At 48.1% G+C, this 24,663-nt stretch overlaps 2 protein-coding genes across 2 annotated transcripts in view; both read right to left on the bottom strand.

Moving 5' to 3' along the window:
• Positions 1 to 2,665: 2,665 nt before the first annotated feature.
• On the bottom strand, positions 2,666 to 4,655 carry LOC119441259 (protein trunk). Its single transcript, XM_037705895.2, has one exon. It carries the CDS (start codon positions 4,151 to 4,153, stop codon positions 3,299 to 3,301), a length of 855 nt encoding a protein of 284 aa, XP_037561823.1. The 5' UTR covers positions 4,154 to 4,655; the 3' UTR covers positions 2,666 to 3,298.
• Positions 4,656 to 19,122: 14,467 nt separating this feature from the next.
• The window catches only part of LOC119440782 (uncharacterized), a 148,063-nt gene continuing 142,522 nt past the window's right edge, over positions 19,123 to 24,663 (bottom strand). The window contains exons 3-4 of the mRNA XM_049662549.1: positions 21,033 to 21,115; positions 19,123 to 20,408 (exon numbers count right to left, since the gene is read on the bottom strand). Coding sequence (XP_049518506.1) covers positions 19,979 to 20,408; positions 21,033 to 21,115 — 513 coding nt within the window. The 3' untranslated portion in view covers positions 19,123 to 19,978. The remainder of the gene's footprint in view (positions 20,409 to 21,032; positions 21,116 to 24,663) is intronic.

Genomic DNA, 24,663 nt, shown 5'->3' with positions numbered 1-24,663 from the left:
TATTTTGTAGCGTTAGCTACACTGGCCTAGCCAAGCCCGTTTCGCGCGGCACATCAAGAGCCGTGCTGCGCATGCGCAAGGATCAGTGATGTCACACGGCTTGCGCACCGGAGCCACCGGAGCCGGCACCTCTCGCGCACTCCGCCGCCGCCGCGCGCGACTCACCGCCGCCGGTCTGCGCATTCCAGAGGAGTGACGTCGTAGCCGTGGTAGACGCACTGGCGCCGGCGCGCGCTCGCTGTGCAGTCGCCGTCTGACACTGCGCTGGAGCCGCTGCGCTTCTGACTGGCGTTTGCCAGTGTGGTATAGCCATGGAGAAGGAGAGCGCAAATGCTGCTCAATAGCGCAGAAGAACGGAGAAGCTTGACTCATTGGATCCCGAAGTAGTTGCCTGGCAATTAGCGGTTGAGCGTAGGAGACAACCAGGAAAGCTAAGAATAATCAGCTGAACCTTTGCTAACGCTACGTATATCCTGGCATAGCCGAGCTAAGCCACTGCAACTTTTTTATGCCCACTACTGACGGCCTCTGTGAGTGATCTGCGATGACCTCTGTCTCTCAACTCTGTGACACTAGGGGCGCAGAAAGACAGCCCAACAAGGAAGACAACGCGCATGAAGTTAGCAGCCATCCTTGGTCGCCCTTTATCATTGCACCCGCCAATCATTACCAACAATTAGATATGGCACGCGGGCCGCATAAGCGTCAGCCGCGCACAGTCATTCACAGCTACGGCAGGGATAGAGGAGAAGACGCGTAGTTTCCTTCTCATTCGCGTTTGATTACGTGACCATTAGAACTAACCCGAATATTGAGCGCGTGGGAAGCTAATGCCCATCAAGCCGCCATCCTTTTCGGCTCACTGTTACGTGCTTTTTCCCGCACCCACAGGGTATGGGTCGCTCATGTATAGGGCTTTTCGATTTAATAAGGAACATCACGGCGACGACGACAACAGCGAAAATTTGCCTGGAGTGTCGATATCGATATAATTTCTTTCGCCACAAAGCGAGAAATAGAAAACTATTAGCAAAAGATATATATATATATATATATATATATATATATATATATATATATATATATATATATATAGTCAGCTTTCGGAAACTGGTCTGGCCCAAGCCCCCCCCCCCCCCCCCCCCCCGAAGAAATGAAAAATTTTCGTCTATGCACTGGTGCTACGTTTTTCAGTACAGACAACCAGCAAAACACTGTATATGTTTGCATAGAGCTACGGACAATCTTTATTAAGTTTGAAATCTACAAGAAGTCCTTATGAAGTAAAAATAATTGTTCTGTTAGCGCAACATATTGCAAAACTGGTCGGCTAAATTCGGGGCCAAGGATCTGGCCACATTGCGCCACGCTTGAAATACGTCGAAGCCGAGAGTACACTATACCGAGAGTCTCTTGTGGTTGAGAGCCGCCGATAAACCTCGTTGAGCGTCCAGGCCGCGTGCCGCCGGCCGGTGCCGACGCCGAAAATCCGTCGAAAACCGGTTCCTTGTGGTTGAGCTTTTACACCCGTTTCCTCGATAGAACATCTTCACCTCGAAAGAATGCTGTTACCTGGACCGTCCTCGTAGATGAGTTATGCCCCAATTTTCGGGCGCGCGGTATCTTTAAAGCCTACTTCCGAAATGCCCGTGGCGCGCTCTATTCCTAGTCGCGTGGAAAATTTACGCGCACTTTTCAACTTCGCGCAGGTTATGTGCTACACCCGCCGCGGTGGCTAAGTCCATGGCGTTGCGCTGCGGAGGTCGCGCGCTCGATCCCGGCCGCTGTGCCTCATATGGGTGAAATGTAAAAGCTTTCTATGAAAGTTCTTTTAGCCGATAGAAATTGCTGGTTTTAATAAAGTTTATTCAGCCAGTCAGTCAGCCGATAGAAACCCCGCGAAACATGAGAAAGTGCATTTTCGCGTTTCATTTTCGTATATATCACGCGAAAATGCGCACTTAGTCGCGACGCTCATTCACACTTTCGTGTTTAGACGTTTCAAGTTATCCCAGCTTTATGCGTACAGTATTAACTAGTGTTAATAGGCCTTTTAACTTTAACTTAATGCGGGAGTTTGAATTCCAGAATGAAACAAATTAGGTTATACAGGGTGTCCCAGCTATCACGCAGCACGATTTAAAAAAAAAAAAAAAGAGGAACGGCGTTACGCGAAGCAAACCTAGTGGGTATTGTTTCCAGTACAATGGAGTAGCCGCCAGTAATTTTTTCGTTACTGAGATTTAATTAATCGTAATTAATTATCTAACTCGAGAAGTACAATGAGAAAGTTGTAGAGCAACATGAAAAACTCCCGATACAGCTTTCTGTTGCTCAATACGTGCTACATAAATGTGTTTTTCCGAGTGTGAAAGAAGCCCGCGAATACATGCAGAATTGCCACTCGACTGGCCGCTCGAGGCACTTTGCGTGTATTCGCGGGCTTCTTTCATGCTCGGAAAAACACTTTTATGTAGCACGTATTGAGCAACGGAAAGCTGTATCGGGAGTTTTTCATGTTGCACTACAACTTTCTCATTGACACTTTGATAATTGGGACAGTACTTCTCAAGTTACATAATTAATTATAATTAATTAAATCTCAGTAAGGAAAAAAAAAACTGCCGGCTACTCCGCTGTACTGGAAACAATAAGTACTACTAGGTTTGCTTCGCGTAACGCCGTTCCTCTTTTTTTAAATCGTGCTGCGTGATAGCTGGGACACCCTGTATACGAATGGAAGGGCTTCACGTTCGAACCGAATGTCCGAGAAGTGCCTGCCGATCGTAGTTGAAAAAAAAAAAAAATAATAAACCTACATTGAACAAAAGCGAACAGTCCGCCAGCACTTTCCTGATTTACTGAGTGGTCAACTGTTCGTGTAAACAACACTCAGTCGCACCGTTTGACGCAGGTGACCGAAGTACTCAGGATGATGTAACGATAGAAAGTTTGTTCAGATCCATGCACCCGAACTATCGCCGGAGTTATCATTTAACTGCGTTTGGGCCAGTGTTATATGTAGAGCGGGGCTATGTTGTATCTCGCCACTCATATTCCATCCAACTGCGTGTGGTCTGAGACAACCACGAAAGAAAGAAAATGGGAGACAAGCGTGAACGGAATAGTGTTCAACGCACCTTGCGAGGTGACTTTATGGGCAGCATCGTACTACTTAGGGAAGTGCATTGTGCGCAAGCACATCCCCGTGTCACTGTCATGATTGCGGCATGGCTTTGAGAACAACGTTGTCAGATGATTATACCGCGCACACACACACACACTCACTGCCGAAAAGTCAGTCGTCACTCGTTGCGGTGCAATCGCAGCAGAACGTGACGGCACGCTCTTCGAAGACCCATTTCTCGCGAAGATCGTCGGGCAAGTTCTCGGACGAGGTGCGTCCGTCTCCTCCGCACGCTGGCAGGGCGGCGACGCGCCTTAGCACGTTGACGGTGAAGGCGCGGCCCTTGCACTGGAAGTGCGTGAACCAGCATGCCTCGCCCATGCAGCGCACCGTGCGCAGGTACCTCGGGAAGCGGTCTTCGCCCAAGTCGAGCCACTCCATGCGGGACTCGCAGCCCCAGGGCTTCTTCGCGCCGTCGTGACGACGTCCGCGGTTTCCACGCTGGATGCCTCCGCGTCGCTGTGGCGTGGCCGACATCTCTTCCAGCTCACGATGACCCTTCCAGGGAGACGTCTTTCGAAGCCGCAACGACGACTTGCGGCGTTTCTTCGGCACTCCGTGCGACTCTCCGTCGTCGACGACGTCCTCGTTCCTTCGCGCCCTGGTCTGCGGCCCGTCGTACCCACTTGCGTGACCGGCGCTCAACGCCACGTCTTGAACAAAGTCCGGGTCTACGCGAAAGCTCGGGTGTGCCCGCTGGTCGAGCTGCGCGTTGTCCGGGCTGCTGACGGCGTAGGGGTCGTCGCTCTGTAGTACGGATTCCGTGTGTCGGGCGTAGATGCGTGTGGGTTCCTCGTCCTTCGGTGGCTTGTCTATGGACATGTAGCGCGCGTTGAACGCCGGTCCCAGACGTTCTCGAAGCTCTTCCACGGTGGTCCGAGCGCAGCCATTCTTGTTAGAAGCCGCGGGTCCCAGGAGCTGCAGGAACGCGGCTGCAACGAGCACGATACGCACCAGCGAGAGCATGGTGGTCTCATGACGGGTGCGGTCAACGGTCCTCGCTGACACCAAGATGCCAGGTGATCAGCGCCGTCTGCGGCGTTCGTGTCTGCTTTACTGAGCGATGATGCTGCATAGATAATAACTGGTTATCAGGAAGAAACGACGATGGTCTGTTTCCGGTAGCCGTAAGAGCTCGCAACGGTTCAGTGCGCTTGCTGCTTCCTACTTTCCTCGCAGTGAACGCCACCTAAAGAAACGTTGCTTTACCAGAGTGCAGTAGCCGTAGGGAGCGTGGGCCAAGGCTGAAGGGAGGATTATTTTCCTCGGAACCAGGGAGGGCATCGTGCGTGCCGTCTTTTTGCTCCAAAGCCAATCGGGAATGCGTAGGAAAGAGAGAGAGAGAGAGAGAGAGAGAAATAAAGAAAGAAAGGCAAGTTTGAAATGAAGGAGGAAATAGCGAGAGGAGTTGGTGGTTTGTTCGGAGCTGCCGAGAAGGCGATAATCGGCTCAGCTCGCGAAGTCAGCAACCCCGCTTTCCTCGCGAACAAAGCAGAAGTCAGGTGCTGCGCGCTCAGAAGTTGACCGGTAGAATGTGCGCCTTCTCTGGTTGTGTGGATGCTTCTCTGGATGCTTAAACATCACGTTACCCACGTGGCGTGTTGCCATCATTAGGTTTATGCTGTATATTTATGAGTTAGTAGCGGGTTTAGTCGACTGATGCATAAGAAGAAGAAACAAAAGCGCGTGTGGCGAATTCTTTGACGTGTCAACGCCATGCACAGCCGTGCTGCGAAGCATTATTGTAAAGAAAACACGTTTTCCGCATGACGATAGTTCTATCGAGTTCGCGGCCTTCTCACCTAATTTATTTCGATGTGTTTCGTCACCACGGTATGTCAGTTCGACGGCGCCGGCTAAATGCAACAGCAACAGCAACAGCTTGATTTTGCAGAAACAGCCTAAGTTTAAATAGCAGTACACCGGCGGAAAAATAATAATAATAATAAATCGCGACAATGTGTGTGTGTAATAAGCGGATTCTACCATAATGCAAGGATTATTTATTTATTTTTTCTTTGGCGTTGCTGTACTATTTGAACGCGACTGGGCACCGGTCGGGCACTGCATGCCACGCTTCGTGTGCAGAAGAAATTCAGTGCCTCCCTATTCCCATTCTGCTCTCTCTCTCTCTCTCTCTCTCTTTTTCTGTTGATTTTGTGGTGCGATCAGCCGATTGTGTCGCCCCTCGAGAGGTAGGTATCCATGGGCGTTGAAAAAAGTGACTTCTGTCAAAACAGATAGAGAAGAAAGCTGGGAGCTGGAAGAAGAAGACGAGACACACTGCGGGTCATGGTTATTTGTATAGCGCTTTAAATAAACTCTGGGAGCCCGCATGACTGCACGCTTAATTTTATCAACGCGCGAGTTTTATCGTTGAACGCTCGGTGTAAATTTGTCTTTGCCGAGTCATGCACGATAACAAGTAACCGCGTTCTGAAAATTAATATCTCGAAACTGGTGTCATCCCGACAAATCGTTCCTAGCAAACTCCACGGCTACAATTTGTAAATTGCAATATGGGCCATCAGGTCATTAGTTAAAAAATTAATTGTAATATTTGTTAATTATTCGATTATGCATTTCAATTTCTTGTCAAGTAATGTCCGCCTCTTCGAGAAGACCAGCTCATGAACTAGAATTGTGCTATCTGCCACAGGCAACCTTTAAGAATTTTTGAAAGTGTTCAATGAAACACCCTGTATATATATATATATAGACTGAATACAATGCTTTGTACTTGGCTTTGCACAGTGACACCTTTGCGCGGTTGTGACTTCTGTCAAGCTTTGCATGGTTTCTCGCCGGGACATTCAGGTGTATTCGAAATAAACGAAAAGTCTAATTAAAGGAGGTCAGATTAACTAGAGTTGACTGTACCTAGGGTTTAAATTATATATATATATATATATATATATATATATATATATATATATATATATATATATATATATATATATATAAACCATGCAAAGCTATGGAAGAAAAACTTGCTTAGTTCTAATTCAGGCTAAAGCATCCCTATTCTGGTATAAAACTTCCGCTGACCTGCTATCACAAGTGCCGCGGTCGCTAAAGCTTGAAAACGAGAAATTCCGCAGACGGCGCTATTGACCATTTTCGCGGAGCAGTTTGTTCTAGAGAAACGAGATGGCGCTTTCGGCGGCGCGCTGCAAGTGGCCTCAGCGACAGTGCACGAGTACGAAACCATTGCCGCTCCTGCCTCGCTTCTGTGCGATCAGCTGTCGGAAATCCAACTAAGTTTTGGCTAACGCATTGTGCTCCATTCATGCTGTACTGAATCATGTGGATTGAAGACGTGTGCAGTAGGTGGCTGCAAAAATAGTGGCTGGCATATTAAGGAATGTAATGAATCTGTGTGGCCAAGTTTGCGGGCCGCTGCTGCAACTGTCCGTTCGTGTTACCGGCAGCTTCCAGTTGTAAGGCTGTCCTCGAGGATACAGAAATTTGCTCATCCGCCAGCGTTGCATCGCTAATCTTCAAAGAAAGGGCTTCAGCCTCGGAACGTCAGCAAGAGTGAGTACCGCTCGTTAAGCAATGACAGGGAGTAGCGCCGCTTCCTGTCATATAGTAAGTTTCGCGCACAGTATCTACATACATCTATCCCAACTGGCACGGAAACTTACGCCCACTCTATCGCAAGCGTGTCAAAAATAAATAAATGGGCGCACACTTGAATATACGCACTATATACGCACAATATATGACGGACTACACCGATAGCGCACGAATGGTCGAAGCTGAATGTTTCGTGATGGTCCACAAGAGTAAGGGAGTTACTAGCGATAATAAATATTTGTTACGAGGTATTACACTGTACAAAACAGCTATGTTTCAAGCCTTGTGCGCAGCAAGAAGAAATCTATCGGCGCTGATCACACCCGCCATCGATTAGGTAGAAAATAATCAGATAGTGACCGCACCGAGCAACTTCACTGAGTCAGAAACAGGACAAGCCGCTGCTTTAAAATATTTGCCAAATAAAGAACGAAGAGCAAAACGCACTAATCCTGATTCAATTCATGAGCGGAAAGTTTGGATAGCTTGGAATACTTATTTAGCCCCGCTTTTAGAGCAAGCACCATATACGCTGCTGGTGCTGTTTGGACATAGCTTAATCAGCTCCCAAAGCGCTTTTGTATGTTTTTGGAAGCTATATGGCCAAAGCATCGTGTCGTCCTCCCAGTCACCGTCTACGATATATACCGAAACAGAAGTTTGCTAAGCCACACCGGCGTCATACACATCCATTGTAAACGCGGAAGCAGTTGAGGCAAGCAATGGACGCGTCACCAAGCGATCAAACATGGCAGCGCCCACGGGATCGCCGCGATAAGGGTAGGGTCAATAGACTGCTTCCCTCGGCGACGACAGTGACTGTAGTAACCTGTCCTGCAATGATGATGGCGTTTTGCGCTGTACCCTGGGCGATGTCTGTTTTGAGGATTTTGTCAGCGCCAAGGACATTGTCGATGTATGTGGGCCACTGACTGACGATGACATTATGTTATTGCAATACTGTACTGAAGCAGTCTGTCGTTACGCGCTTGGCCGCATTCGTATTCTTTTTCGCGTTTTTCGCAACAACTTTAAAGCGCGGAAAAATGACTGGGGCGGGAGACTGTTGGATACGATGCTTTCGAGTGCGATGCACAATTTGACAATTGAGCTTACGCAATTATGCAAGTAATGATAAATTTAGGTAAATAATTTTGACTAATTAGCTAATCAGTGATAACAGAAAGATTCTGCTTATAGTTAGCTTCTTGCAGGGCTCTATTCTCCGTCGATCACTTTCAGGGATGCCGCTTTCAATGTGCGCACTGACTGGGTGAGTCGGCGTACGCTATGCCAGTCACTGCAGTGAGGCATCGCCGTGCATGTGTGCTATATATACATCACGCAACAAGGCAAGCTTTATTTGTCTACCTCCCCGTGATTTGGCGTGTCGTCGTCTTGGTCCTCGTGGTGGTGGTTGTCGTCGTCGCTGTCTTCATGCCGCGTATGGGGATGCGATCACTCTCATGAGTACAGGGAGGCGATTCCAGTCTTTCGAAGTTTGCATGAAAAACGAAGGATAAATGAGCTGCCGTGCCTGCTTTGGAATGATGTAAGGCTTTGGCGTGATTGGTATGGCTTGAATGGCAATGAGCTATAGATGATCTCCGTGGTATGATATTATGCACGATAAATTGGATGGTAGAGAGACAAAGTCGGGCGTTGAGCGTGGCCATGTCATCGTGTAATTTGTTGCAGCGCAGGCACATCGACACGGACGTGGAAGACACGCGAGACAAAACACAGCGTCGTGTGTTGTATCATGTGTCTTCTCGTTGGGCCGGTGCTGCAACCAATTACAATAAAGTCGGGCATCCTTGCGACGAAGAACACGCGTTTCGTGAATTTACCTGCGGAGCGCTGCAAGACTGCACTCGTCCTGTATGCAGATTAGTTCCTATCACTCTCTGGGGATCCGTCGCTGGAGGGTGCCATGTGGATACCAACTATACACGGTGTCCCAGTTAACTTTAGGCAAGGTTTAGGAATATTCAGGTGCGCCATAATCATCATCATCATCATCATCATCATCATCATCATCATCATCAGCCTATATTTTATGTCCACTGCAGGGCGAAGGCCTCTCCCTGCGATCTCCAATTACCCCTGTCTTGCGCTAGCGTATTCCAACTTGCGCCTGCGAATTTCCTAACTTCATCATCCCACCTGGTTTTCTGCCGTCCACGACTGCGCTTCCCTTCTCTTGGTATCTATTCTGTAACCCTAATGGTTCACCGGTTATCCATCCTATGCATTACATGGCCTGCCCAGCTTCATTTCTTCCGCTTAATGTCAACTAGAATATCGTCTATCCCCGTTTGTTCTCTGATCCACACCGCTCTCTTCCTGTGTCTTAACGTTAGTCCTAAGATTTTTCGTTCCATCGCTCTTTGTGCGGTCCTTAACTTGTTCTCGAGCTTCTTCGTTAACCTCCAAGTTTCTGCCCCATATGTTAGCACCGGTAGAATGCAATGATTGTACACTTTTCTTTTCAACGACAGTGGTAAGCTCCCAGTCAGGATTTGGTAATGCCTGCCGTATGCACTCCAACCCAATTTTATTCTTCTGTAAATTTCTTTCTCGTGATCAGGGTCCCCTGTGAGTAATTGACCTAGATAAACGTACTCCTTTACAGACTCTAGAGACTGACTGGCGATCCTGAATTCTTGTTCCCTTGCCAGGCTATTGAACATTATCTTTGTCTTCTGCATATTCATCTTCAACCCAATTCTTACACTTTCTCGATTAAGGTCCTCAATCATTTGTTGTAATTCGTCTCCATTGTTGCTGAATAGGACAATGTCATCTGCAAACCGAAGGTTGCTGAGATATTCGCCGTTGATCCTCACTCCTAAGCCTTCCCAGTCTAAGAGTTTGAATACTTCTTCTAAGCATACAGTGAATAGCATTGGAGAGATTGTGTCTCCTTGCTTGACCCCTTTCTTGATAGGTAACTTTCTACTTTTCTTGTGGAGAACCAAGGTAGCTGTGGAATCCTTGTAGATGTTTGCTAATATATTCACGTATGCCTCCTGTACTCCTTGATTATGCAATGCCTCTATGATTGCTGGTATCTCTACTGAATCAAATGCCTTTTCATAATCTATGAAAGCCATGTAGAGAGGTTGATTGTACTCCGCAGATTTCTCGATTACCTGATTTATGACATGGATATGATCCATCGTAGAATATCCCTTCCTGAAGCCAGCCTGTTCTCTTGGTTGGCTGAAGTCAAGTGTTGCCCTGATGAAGTGATGAAATTATCTTGGTGAAGTGAAGTGTTCACCAAGATAATTTCCAATAGAAGAAATTATCTTGGTGAATATTTTATACAATACTGAAAGCAAGCTAATGGGTCTATAATTCTTCAGTTCTTTAACGTCTCCCTTCTTATGGATTAGTATAATGTTGGCGTTCTTTCAGCTCTCTGGTACACATGAAGTTGTGAGGCATTGCGTATAAAGGGCCGCCAGCTTTTCAAGCATGATATCTCCTCCATCTTTGATTAAATCTACTGTTATTCCATCTTCTCCAGCAGCTTTTCCCCTGTTCATGTCTTTCAAGGCCCTTCTAACTTCAGCGCTAGTTATAGAAGGAGCCTCTGTATCCGGTTCATCACTATTTTGAATGAAAGTAGCTTGGCTGTTTTGAGCACTGTACAGGTCAGTATAGAATTCTTCCGCTGCTTTTACGATGTCATCGAAATTGCTGATGATATTACCATGCTTATCTTTCAGTGCATACATCTTGTCTTGTCCTATGCCAAGCTTTCTTCTTACTGATTTAATGCTGCGTCCATATTTTACGGCTTCCTCAATATTTCCCATGTTATAATTTCGGATATCCCTTACTTTTTTCTTGTTGATTAGTTTTGACTGTTCAGCGAATTCTATCTGATCTCTTGAGTTGGACATTTTCATCTTCTGTCGTTTCTTTATTAGGTCCTTTGTTTCTTGGGAGAGCTTACCTACTGGTTGCCTTGGTGCCCTACCTCCCACTTCAATTGCTGCTTCTGAGATCAACCTAGTTACGGTTTCATTCATTACTTCTATGTTGTCTTTATCTTCCTTTTCTAAAGCTGCATATTTGTTTGCAAGCACTAGCCTAAATTGGTCTGCTTTTACCCTTACTGCCTCTAGGTTGGCCTGTTTCCTCTTGACTAATTTCACTCTCTCTCTCTTCAAATTGAGAGAAATCCGAGACCTCACTAACCTATGGTCACTGCACTTAACCTTACCTAACACTTCTACATCCTGCACAATGCTTGGATCGGCAGAGAGTATGAAATCTATTTCATTTCTTGTTTCTCCATTAGGGCTTTTCCAGGTCCACTTCCTGTTGCTGCGCTTCCTGAAGAAGGTATTCATTATTCGGAGCCTATTCCTTTCCGCGAATTCTACTAACATCTCTCCTCTTGCATTCCTAGAATTGATGCCGTAGTTGCCAATTGCTTGCTCACCAACCTGCTTTTCCCCCACTTTTGCATTGAAGTCGCCCATGACTATAAGTATACTCAGTTTGAACCTTTCTCATTGCTAGTTCAACATCTTCATAAAACTGTTCTATTTCTTCATCATCGTGACTATCCTCATCAGCGCCATATGAGGACGTAACTAATAGCATGTTGTCGGCCACTCTATTTTGTTGAGCTGCATACTTAGTCAAGGTTTACCACTCGACTTCGCGAGTCTCAAATTTAGAGAAAAACTTTTACATATATATGCGTGCCTCAATCGCATTCCTCAATCGTGCCGCGTATGAACGATCGAACGTTATTCTAGTTCGCTGCTGCCTTTAGGATGCGACAGGACGGCAACCATGTCGGGTTCTGCTTATCGTTATCTGGAACGGCGGCGTCTGTTGCTTTTGGCAATGCAACCGAGACCAATCGCAGGCATGAATTTAGCCACCAACGCCTGCGTCATCTCAGCGGCATCGCGTTAGGTTAAAAGCACTATTCGTTCATACGTGGTACATTTGAAGCACTGCGATCGCGGCACATGAACGCGTAGACACGTCTTTTTTTTATTTTTTTTTCAAAATTTTCAAACTTTTACTTATATTTTTTATTTTGTGCGGATGTGTTTTTGGCTGGTGCGCTCTGGGCTTTTGTGTACTCTGGGAAGGAAACTGCTTTAGCGTTATATTAATGCAGTTCTGTTCCTTCCATGCAATGATGTTATGTGACAAGTAGTAGGCAGCACAAGTTACAGGCACTAGGATCTCCTGATCACCGTATATTAAAGGCGCGTATAGTTTGCCAAAAACATCTTAATTTGTGATTTGCCAGAAAATATGGCTGAGAGGGTATAATGAGCTATAAGCTAGGCCACGTTGCTGAAGATGGAAAGATGGTCTTTCTCGTTAGTATATGGCCATGTTTATTGGTGCCTAATGCATGTGTTCTTTCTGTGCTCACAGTGCTGATGACACTCCCTGGGAGCCAAAATGAGAGCAGCCGTGTGTGCGCGCCTAGCTACAAACGAAACCAACGGCAACTGTCACCGTCTCTGCACATCTGTACAAGCATGCATGACCGCTTTGTGACTGCATCACAGAAAAATAAAAGAGACTGAATTACTGAACTCGCTGTATAACTCCAACTCGACGTCGTATACGATCTTGGACACCTGCGACACGCACTTGGCTTTCACTGTCACATCACCGTCCACAATATGTTCAACGACATACACGTGTGGAAGCAGACGCTCCCCTTTCTTGAGGTTGTCGCCACGAAAAAAGCTGTCGGCGTCGGCAACCTTCTTGAAATCGCATTGCAATCTTTGCATCGCTGTTCAGCAAGCATATGCGATCTGCCGCCGTCGGAAACGGAGCGCCGTGAGCACGCGCAGCGAAGGAAAGCGCAAGCGAAACAACGAAAACAAAGCGGAGACTGCGCCATGACGCGACGGCACTGCTCGGCATTTCCACATTGAGGGCACTGTCAGGAGGCGCAGTAGCGCCGTCTGGCGATGGTTTTCTCGTCTATGCTGCCACATCGGGCTTCACAACGAGTAGCAGGCGACCGAGCGAGCCAGAATAAGTGCGAAACTTTGCAGTGTGTTGCTCCCACGTGACCACATGCTGCGCCATGACGTCACGACACCGTAGAAACTAAACCGAAACTGGTTCTAGAAAAGGTATTATATTAAATTATTTAAGGCACTCAGACTTTTGCCAGTATTTTTTCTGAGGTTTAGAGGGTTTATAGGACCCTCATATAACGCAAAAAAAAAAAAAAAAACTATCCAGAAGCTCCACTGGAGTTGTCTAAGTATGCGTAAGCATTGTGCCACTTGCTAATCTCCACGCATACGAAGCGACATAAGTTGTTTACCGCGATTGACGAAGCAGTAGACGGTTCATTAAATGTACGCTTTATTGGCCTTGTAATCTGTTTTGTGTCTTGATCCGACTAGTATAAACATTTATAAACCCTTATCGGTCGTTATCAACCTTATCGGAATCGCTCTGACCCTTATTAACTCTTACCTGTCCTTATCGAACTTGTCAGACATAATCCCACCCTTATCAATTCTTAACTGTCGTTATCAAGCTTATCGGACTCGAATTAACCCTTATCAACCATTATTGGTTGTTATCACCCTTATCAGAATCGATCCGACACTTATCAACCCTTATCGGTCCTTATCAATCTTATCAGAATTGCTCCGACCAGCCCTTATCGCTCTTTAGCGCGTTATACATCCGCGTCAAACCATTATCAACCGCGATCCGACCCATATAAACCCTCATCACTCCTTATCAACTCATTGACTGAGTATCTGTTTGTGTTGCGCGACAACATAGACAACGCGGTACAACACATTCATACGGTTCAGATATATTTACCAAGCGTGGGTGTTTAGTCCACACTCGGCATCTGAGCGTCACGCGTCAGCGTCGGTTTTCCTCAGCGAGTCGACATAGAAATGCTTACGCATAAAAAAAATGAATATTCGAAAATATGTCAGTACCCCTTCAACTACAAAGAACAAAAAAATCCAACTCCACCCGACTCTCAATTCTACATCAACTAGAAAATGACAAAAAGAAAGCAAGCAGTAACTGAGACACACACCATTTTGCATTGCACGGGTGAAGGGTCTAGGGTGTTTGGGGTCGGGTCTTTCCATTTTATTTCAGCCATCACATGGGTAGAGTACACTCTTTCCACTCGGTCACAGGTATAGACACACTGAGTAAGGGGCACACGTGATCACGGTTGGAGCAGGCGGTTCGGCTGAGACACGCGCATCACGTTGTATACCTCAGAGCGCACCACGCAGCGTGCAGTCCTCACCGCTTCTTGCAGATAACAGCGCTGTGGCGGAGGTGCTGGGCTGGAACAGTGGCGCTCAAAACTTATTAAGCATGCACCTCGCGTTTCGTATTCGGTGCACCGTGATTAGAGAAGCCGGGGAGAGATAGCTAGCTTCTTACGCTGCCATCCCGGTGACGTCACGTGAGTGCCAAACAATTCATCCCATAGTCCATTCCCGGCTATATCTCTCCAATAAACACGCTGAGCGTTATGGTCAGCAAGGGTTTAATCACACAATTCCCCGCGAACGATAACGCAGACGCACGAACATGCCCGAATTCGCGGCCAGTCAGGTCAGTCACGGTCAGTCAATATAGCTGGCTTCTCCTGTTTTATGCTTGTCAATAAGCAACATACCATAACGGAGTAAGTTCGAGTCAGCAACATCGTTACAACCACTGTTGTACTGAGTCGTGATAGGATTAGATAATAATAAAGCAACAAAAAGAAATTGGGAACATCTACGTGATCTGAACTAGATATCAAATACGACGGTCAAATCTTCGCGAGAGGAGGACTTCCATAATAAATGACAAGTTCCTTCGGCACCACGAAGCGCGCAAACATTTACGTTAGTCACAGTGAGCGATCATGTTTTACATATTCAGCAGCTTTTTTTCTTGCGCGAGAAACACCGGACGCATTGCGTTTGACGTCGCTGTTTCGCAGCAAAAAAAAAAGTAATTATTATAATAACAATAACGGGCAAAAGTAAAGGGGGTGGGGAGGAGGGGGCAGTCAGCCTAACGCCTGGCAGCTGGTATGCACCCCGTGTTATATACGTGTGCTTTTCTTTGGGAGAGCTGCAGTTGTAGTGGTCGCAGATAAGGATTCGGCAATACAGAGTCAAACAGTATCTCGGCATGACAAGCAGTAGGATCGCAGAAAGAGAGGCCACGATGTATGATAAGCAGAGAAAGAGATAGAAAAAAAAAAGAGGTGAAAGAAACTACATGTAAACCCATTTGAAGCTAAACATTGCGACAGAATTGCCTGTCTGGTTGGGAAAATTGATAAGACTACCTCCGAAGAATACCCCCTGAAGAAGGAGCCGAATTGGCTTCAAAACTTCGGGCTAATAGAGAGGTTTAGATTAGGAGGACGCAAGCGTTGGGGCGCCCTAGCGCTTGGGGCCATGGTACTGAGCATGAGTAGAGGGGTCCGCGCATGCGCAGTAAGGTGGCCCCAAGCGCTAGGGAGCCCCATCGCTTGCTTCCCCCTAATCTAAAGCTCTCTAATAAATTCCCTTATTTGGTTGGAGTCACTCTCTAAGTCTTAATATATGCCCACGTATTAGTGCTGATTGGTGCATGACCTGAGATCAGGAAAAACAGCGCAATGGACAGAAATTCAGGAAGGAACAGACAACCGCGCTAACAACCAATTGTTTCTTCTTCCAAGCAACATCATGTAGTGCCCGCTCAAAACGAAAAAAAAAAAAAAAACAGAAAACAAGAAACTAAAAAAAGGAAGACAAGCAGGAACAGTTTCATCTGTTCGTTCGAGTTCCAAACTGAATCCGTTGACCGTAAATCAGTAAGTGCTCACACCGCGTTTTGCTTTCAGTCGCTTCCTGTTTCCGCACCCTTACTGTTTCTTGGATACCATTGAAAACAAATCAGCAGGCATGTCTAGCACGTTCTAAACGTTGAAAAGAACAGCAACAATACTTGATCAGAAACAAATGTCGGGTGTATGTGAGCACTTAACAAATATTGCTTGATTGGCTCAAATGTCTTTGTTTCGAGAAAAGCGGGGAAGCTAAGAAGAAAACATGTATGCCGATGCCAGTCTGCCTGTCACCGAAATTTCACTAAAACAGCAATGAACCACGTATTGGACTCTGCGGCGGAGGCTACCCCTCGCGATTAGCGCACGTGTCGGCAACCGGACACAAATACCGAGCTGTATGCTGCAGAAAACACGACACGCTGCACCTGGACAACTGTGTACAGCGAAGGTAACACGGCCAGGTTAATGCCCTTTCCGCGAAGAGGTTGCAATGTTTCTGGCAGATGCGTATTGGGAGGAGGGAGGGAGGGGCACGTCGTCGCTAAACAGTTCCAGTTCCTGCAGCGTTTGCTTTGCCGCCGAGTCTCGCGGGCCGTATCGAAGCACGATGTAAATGATCTGCAAATGAAATCACTCGCTGAGCAAACAGGTGGTCCCGAAACAAAAACGCGAATCCCTCCTCCCTAATATATATATATATATATATATATATATATATATATATATATATATATATATATAAAGCACCCGCTGCTTCGGTCGCAGCGGGTGGGTGCTTTTTGCTTCGGTCTTGTTCGCTTACCGAATCATCTTTTGCAGCTACAACGGAGGCGTGTGCTCTGGTGACGTGACCCGAGCAAGTCGCAAATTTCTGAACGTATAGGCGGTCTGTTTTTCTGTGCGCGTGCATACGTGCGCAATATTCGCAGTAACCCAATTTTTCCCCTTCATCGTCTGCAATAACAAACCTGGCTAGTTAATCAGATATACGCTGACGTATTTGTTTATCGGTAAAGCAATCTGTTTTTCTTTCGATCACCGTCTGACTGCAGTCGTCATCATGTTATTTTGAAAGGGTGCTCGCTTTCGAGCTTGCACAACAATTTGAGTGTACTTCTAATACATTTCTTTTATGTCTCGGTCAATCCGCCCTAAATGCAAGGGGCGTGCGCTACTGCAGGTATTGCGGAACCGAAAAGGAAGTTCTTGGTTTAGAAGTTACATTAATCAAATTTTGGGGTGTTAAGTGCCAGAACCATGATCGGATTATGAGGCACGTGGTAGTAAGAAACTCCGGATTAATTTTGACCGCATGGGTTTCTTTCATTTGCACGAAATGCACGACACACGGACATGCTGCCGCCACGGTGGGGATCGAACCTGAGACCTCGAGCTCAGGCTCATCAGCGCAACGCCTTTTAAGTGCATTCTACTCGCCGATGACGTATACGATCCACACCGTGGTCCACCCCGCAAACTTATGTTCTCCAAGTGCAACGGAAAATCAAAGAAACCGAACCATTCGCGATCTTGCCTAACTGGTGCTTAGGTGACATTGTGGGAATTATTATCATCAGTCTCGGCATTCTAGTCAGGTCTGTTCCTTGTCCTTGCTCGCTTGTCTTTGCCTTCGCTTCCTGTGTGCTGTCTTTTAGTTGCGCTGATTTTCCTCATCAACAATGTTCTTTTCGCTTCCGATTTGCACATATTCAGATCAGCTCAGGTGAGTTATTGCTCCCTTTGACTGAATTCGTGGCAGTGAATTAGGAAAACTAAGAAAAGTGAAAAGCGGGGAGAAGGAGTGGTGGTTAAATGTTGGACAGAAAGGGAGGGCAGCGGTTTGTGCCTGTATTTATTTTACGCAATGCGCTGCTGAATATTAACTCCATAGCCAATGAGGTCGATTCCTTCAATGAGTACCTTGCCACTTGAAAAAGCAGATTTCCGGGCAGGAATCTTTCAGTGTAGTTTGAATAGCGATCATCGATAAAGGATTTAACAACTGTTCATTGCTGAAGTCGCCTGCCTATTACATTCTCGTTTGTGCTTTATTCACCGCTGGGAGTAAGTGCTACAACAATAAAAGCATCCCCCGTCTAAGCACCATGGCGCCGAATTCACAAAACTTTTTGTTCGTAAGCGTGCTGCTTGCCGTTGGCCTTCGCTAATGATATGTCCAACACCACGATTGGCTGACACCTGCTTCTACGAACAGTTTTTGCGTAAGAACGTTTTTGTGAATTCGGCCCCTGAACTTCATATCGCTTTATTCGGGCTATACGAAGCGGAAGGCGTACCAGAAAACGCTACACAACGAAAGATGTATACTTCATTTAAGTTGAGGTGCTGGCAGAAGGAAGGAAGGTGTCGATAGAGAATAAGCATTCTCAGTGGCAAAGTGCACACGAAGGATCACAATGCTGGGTGCACACGGATAGAGGTGTGCGAGCTGGCCCATAGAAATGCATGCGTGTGCGACTGAGCCTTCGTCATTTGAACAAAGCGGTGCGGTGCATCTGGGACAACCTGTCATCGGCGTTTATACTCCGTGGCCTGTCTTCGTGTTCGTCTTGCTATTTATGACCGGTTCCCTCAGTCTTCTTTAATCTCGGCTGTGGGGCCGAACAAGCTGTGCGGCACAGTCGCTTGACTGCTGTCCTCTCGAAGAAGTCTTTCATTTATAACACGCACAGTTTCAACCGTAAAGTGTTTGCAGGGTGTGTAGAATGTTGGTGCTCGTCAAAGGGTTACACACAGAAACTACGGTCTCCATTACAACTTTTAAAGGGCATTGCGTTTAACTACTAGCACCCGGGAAGATTCTACTGGACGCGTCACATTGGTTGCTTTGGCTGCCACTACGGTGACCCAGGTTTGGCATCGTGCGCTGACTCGCGCTTTCTCAGGACATCTCTCATTGCGTGGCTCCATGTTAGATCCCCCCCCTCCCCTTGTTGGAGTGCTTCGCAATGTGCCGACAGAGCAAGCCATAGTGACAATGAGTAGTAGTTACATCATTTCAAGTCTACAGGCCAGTTCCTCTTCCTTCTTCATGATGCGTTATAGTCACTGCCATTTCGCCAACACGCTGCGTCGCGTTTTAAATTGCAACGCCACTTATATACGCCGTCGCCGGCACGAAGTCTGCAACGCTGGGGACCGTTGTATGTATATAGTTGGCCGCATGACATCGTTAGTGTAAATGACGTGAAAGTCAAAACTTGCCGGTTCCCTTTCCGGAGCTTCACTAACCGAAATGGAATGAGATCGAAATACAGCGATACACATGCAGCAAGCACGAAACATTAAATACGTCCCGCTCTTTTGTCTAGAGCCATGCACTGCGTCACATCGCCCCAGTCGCATTCAAAATGCAACCCATATACATCAGCAGCTGCCGTGAAATCAACAGTATTCAGTCCCGGGGCCGCTGTAGTAGATTAAGTGCACTACTACATGCCAGCCTTGCTCAAACGCTCACAAGCGCCCCGTAACTTTAGGTGATGCAGGCCCGCTTCTCGGTACACGAATACTTTCGTGACGGCAACGATTGTTTTACATGACACGGCGAAGAACGGAAACGACAGTCGCTTTATGCACTGTACTCTCCGACATTGTATTCAATGAACACAGCAGTAGTTTTGATTGTATGCACGTGCCAACCTGGCATGTGCGTTTTTGATATGTGAGTACTTTCGGTTGTTCCAACAGGCGTAAACGTACAGAAGAACCGCGGCGCGCGGCGTTGGAGTGCAAAGCGTTAACAACTTATGAGACACGGACATCGAGACGCACGTGTCGTCTGGTGCAACTGAGGGCACAGTACGCGTATTTTGGGCATGGCTGAAGTCACTAGAGAGGCTTTCGGTGCCGTCATAGGTTGAGTGGACGCGAAGTCATTGTCTCGGTGAGTCTCTCGGCCGCGTACACTGCTTGATCGCGGTGCCATGCTGCGGGTTGCGAAGAGGTCAGTGACTCGGATGGGAATAATGATTCAGCGCCTCCTTTCATAGCACTGACCAGTGGTGGAGCTGGAGGAGTACAGGGAAGCTCAACTGGTACGACAGAACACGAGATAACGAGAGCGCCGGCTGCTGGCCTTCGCCTGTTACTTACTGCTTCTACCGTCCGTTTAACAGCTTCAAGTTTTACACACAACCTCGAACGTACCAGACCTTTCCCGATCCAACGACAAAGACAAGATGCTTGTGCATCGTTTGACACGCGCTGAAAGTCTCGCGACGCGTCAGTCTTCACAACACGTGCGCATCCAACAGTTCAGAGTCAGCAGCAGCGGTACGCGCTCTTCACCGGTCAGGTCTATACGCCAGGTCTCGCCACGTCGTCCTCCAGGTGGGAGAAATGGGGGCAGGCGATCAAGGCCTGCTCGCTAGCATGCTGAGCGGGTACCCTCTGGGTCGGTGGACCTGGCAGGAGCATCCGCTGCGGTAGCGGATGTAGTCGAGCCGCCAGGGCCCGTCGGACTGGAACTCGCGCACCAGCGCGTACATGTAGCTGTAGGTCTGGACGCAGCGCGACTGGGCTTCGTACTTGGAGCGGACGTAGCGGCAGGGCCGGCCCTTCACTTGCTCCCGGCACGACGTTTGGTAGAAGCGCTGCGTGGCGTTGGGCTCTCGGTACAGCTCCAGGATGCGGCCCGTGATGGAGACGCCGCCGAGTGGCTGGATGGCCTCGGTCACGGACGGGCAGCACTCGGCCGACCGCACGTAGCCCAGATCGGGGGGACCCGAGGGCGGCGCCGTCGGGTCGCGTCGCCGAGGGCGAGGCCACTCCAGAGGAAGGTCCCTGCGTCGATCACGTATACCCACCGTCAGGCGCGCCTTGTTGGCGATTTTTCGACTGGCTTCGCGACGTTAGTGGATATCGCGTGCGGTAGAATGACGGGGTTTACTCTTTCGACATACTCTGCCAGAGGTTTTGAAATGACAGTATCCAGGGAAAACACGGGGAAAGCGGGAGATGGAAATTCAAGACGATGAGCAAAGTGAGATATGTGCCGAGGAGAGCATATGTCGCCTTGAAAAAGACCCGCCCCCTGCTCGAAACGTTGGCTCCTGCTTTCATCTTGTTCTCGCTTTGCTCATCGTCCAAAATGACAGCATGAAGTTCTGCAGGGTCGCGGGGATTTTTTGGACATTCCGAAGCTATATAGAGATCGGGGAGGATGCATATCAGTGGTTGAAGTTGCGAAAAGAGGGGAGATCGCCGAAATCGCAACACAGTGACATCTCTTGTTACTCGCCCAGTGGTTTGAAAATTTTGACAGGGTATACACATGGAAGGCGCTGAAGGTGGTATCTTCCGGTTTTAAGGAGGGAAGTGCTTTTCATCCTTTGTTATAACGGCTACACAAAACAGGAGTCCAGAGATAACGTCTCTGCTCTTATAAAGCACGACCGCTATACTCACAGGAGGCGCCTATTCTTCCTCGGGGCGGCTCTGCCATGGGCTTCTGTGGCGCGGGAAAGTAGACAGGTCGCCAGCGACACCACCTGCAGACACCAAACAGAACAGACACTATGTCAGCAAGGAAGGCACACATAATGTACTCTCTTGCGAGCGTTATGCAGACGTGGTTAAATTTAGATTGGAGAATCAGACAGGCGGACAACAGCTACTGCCTCTGGCGTAGGCAACAGCAAAGGCTGTAACTCTTCTGACTATATGACAATTCAGATTCACGCACAACAATGAGGAAGCTGCAGTAATCGCAGGCGATATCCTTTCCACTGTCACTAGTTTTCTTCCTGTGCTTGCACTGTTTTCAAACTGAACTGCGGACTTAATTGCACTGCTTGCATGGCTTCACCCTACTCGAAGCATATACCGCTCCATTGCGGTAGCCTGCTTCGTCGGAAAGAGGTAGTAAAATAGGTGCTTTTCGTCTGATCGACCATTTGACTCGGCTATACATGCAGGGTCCTGCATATCTCGCTTAGCGTGTTCGAAAAAAGATTGTGCGCTTACCGCTGCACTGTTCTTGCTTAAATTTTGCAGAAGCTTCGCAATATGCAGTCCACGTCGTTCAGTATAACACTTGCCACAGTTAATTGCCTGGTTTGTAAGAAAAAAAATGCAAATTTGCCTTCGTTTACTGGGATCGAGCTGCTGCCGCGACGGCGCGAGCATAAACTTGTGTCGCCGCCTGTCGACAGCTGCAGAAAGCAGCGTCTCAATGGGGGCGGGGGACTGCTGCCGCGTTACGGTGGCCGCGTGTTCTAGGAGCGAGCAACACGCGGCAACCCTCCCTGACCGGCTGCATTCTGTAGCTGTCGGCAGGAGGCGACGCAATTTATGCTTGCGCCGTCGCGGCAGCAGCAACACATCCCAGTAAGCGAAGGCAAATTTGCATTTTATTGCGATAGCAATTATATGGACACTTCAACCGGATTTCTGCCGTCGGCGTCGCCGTCGCCGTGAGGTTCCGTATAGATAAAATCTTCGCCGCGCGCCGTATGCCCCAGCGGAAGCGTGCGGGGACGCGCGCTATCACGGAGAGCGAACGCACTCAATCTCCCACGCGCAAGCAAGGAAGCGGAAAGCCTGCGCCGGAGGGAGCAGGGGGGGGGGGGGGGGCACTTCTCTGCCAACAACCGCGCTCGTCGCTCGTCCGCACAGTCTCTTATCTCTCCCACGCGCAAGCAAGGAAGCGGGAAGCCAGCGCCGGAGGGAGCGGAAGGGGGGGGGGGGAGGGGGGGGCGCACTTCTACGCTGCCAACAACCGCGCTCGTCGTTCGTTCGACCGCACCGTCTCTTATCTCCACACGGCTCTGACCTTTATGCTCCCTGCATTCGCCGCTCAGTTTCCGTTGAAGCGATAGACCGCACGTACATACGCTCGCTGCCAGCGTTTTGACAGTCGTTGACTGCAGTCATTCAGTGTGATCTATTCATGTTTGTTTGTGCGAGCTCACACCACGCTTGTTCATTCAGTTAGTAATAGTCGGGCCACATTTTTCAACGCACGCTACACATTCAATGCTACCCAGATCGGTAGTGCAGCACTACAGGTGTGTCCCTTCGCACGCGCTGCCCACGGTAAGCGCTTCTCATCAACACCACCGTTTCACACGCGCCTTCTCGTGGTCATCGAGTCTCTCTTCATGTCGGTCTACTGACGCCGCAGCACACCTGCTTACTTAATCAGCTCATGTTTACTACAATTCATATTGCTACCAAGGCCGCTCACCTTACTTCGTATGGCATTGCTGTGTTGCTATCGCATTCATTGCTTCGCCCTTAGGGCGAAACTTTGACATTTTTTATTGCGATAGCAAATATATGGACACTCCAAAGCGGATTTCTGCCTTCGGCGTCCCCGTCGCCGTCGCCGTGAGGGTTTGTATGACCTCAACGGCGATGAAATCGTCGCCGCGCTCCGGACGCTGTATGTGCGAGCAACGCCTCCTATAAAGGAGGCGTTGGTGCGTGCGCTTTCACAGGGAGCGAACGCACGTCGGAGAGCAAACGCGCGTTCTGCGCCGTGCTCGATGATAAGTGGTTCTTGAGGGAAAGGGAAAGGTTGGCGCTATCTTCTGCAGCCCCTGGGCTGCAGAAGATAGCGCCAACCTTTCCCTTTCCCTCAAGAACCACTTACCCCTGAGGGAGCACGGCTCAGTGCTCCCTGAAGGGCTGCAGAATTAAGCGTTTCTTTCCTCCTTTCCATATATAGAGAGCAAACGCGACTTTTTTCGTCGCGCGAAAGGCTGTGGGGGGGGGGGGGGGGACGGGAGGGAGAGAGGGAGGGGAGGCGACGTTTAGCTGCGGCACCAAATGCGTATTTATATAAAAACGCCGCGCGCGTTCAGTGCGAACGCGGGCAACACGCCGACGGCGTCGACAACAGTTCTGCGCGTTGCTGGTGCTGCTGCATGTCCAAGTTTATACAGCTGATAAAACTACTATCCTTACTCCGTATAGCTCTCTACTAATTTGCTATCGCAATTGGTGCTTCGTCTTTCGGGTGAAACTGCGACACATTTTTTTTCTTACAAACCAGGCAATTAACTGTGGCAAGTGTTACACTGAACGACGTGGACTGCAAAATGCGATGCTTCTGCAAAATTTAAGCAAGAACAGTGCAGTGATAACCGCAAAATCTTTTTTTTTTCGAGCACGCTAAGCGAAAAATGCAGGACCCTGCATTTGCTTAAAGGGACACTAAAGGCAAATAAAAAGTCAAGCTAAAGCGATAGAGTAATGCTCTAGAACGTCTAAGGCGTCAATATAATCGCGAACAGAGCTTTAGTAATCAAGAAATTGAGGTAAATGCAGGACACGATGAGAGACTCCCCAGGGACATTGAGCTACTTACCCGATGATGAAGGCACTCCTCAAACAAATTGTCACTAGTACTCAACCACTCGGATAAAAAAGTTAATTTCGTTGAATTATAAGACGGAAGAAAATGCTACCTGTCTACTTCTAAGATTCTTAGGAAAAATAACTTTTTGGCATTACCCTTGATAACGACATGGGTGGTGTAAAGGGGCGAAAGCGCTCGACTCTGCGCCGCGCGCTTTCGACTTTCAGTAGTTCCGTTATCGCGTAGTGCTGCGCTGGTGTTACTGGCTCGTCGCATTATTATTTCCCACGTTAGCTTCCGGTATATTCCCACGTATTATTGCGATATATTTCCTCTGTAGTGCCTCCCTCTCTAAAATTGCTCCGCAAATTGTAGTCTCCCTGTTACGTTGTCGTATGAAGTGTTAATATCTGGAAAGGTTACACACAATTTACATACTCATAATAATTTTATACATAGTATAAAGGCCAAACTACACGTACGCGTGCCGGCGCGCGAGAGATCGCGCCCACGCGCCTTGCGTTTGCCGCGCCTCGCGAGTAATGGCGCTTTGAATCTACAATCTGCCCACCTAGCTCACATTTTCGCCTTGGTAGACATTGTTTCGTCTGGTGCCTCGTGCCAAAGATACCCAAGACAAGACAATCCATCAGCGACCATCCTGTTCTTCCTACGGGGACGCGTCTCGTTAGGCCTACGGGCACCGTAATCGCAGAACGATCTCAGAAATTGTAC

This window comes from Dermacentor silvarum, chromosome 2 (assembly GCF_013339745.2).
Source record: "Dermacentor silvarum isolate Dsil-2018 chromosome 2, BIME_Dsil_1.4, whole genome shotgun sequence".
Classification (NCBI taxonomy): Eukaryota; Metazoa; Arthropoda; class Arachnida; order Ixodida; family Ixodidae; genus Dermacentor; species Dermacentor silvarum.
This window is presented reverse-complemented; position numbering and strand designations above follow the sequence as displayed.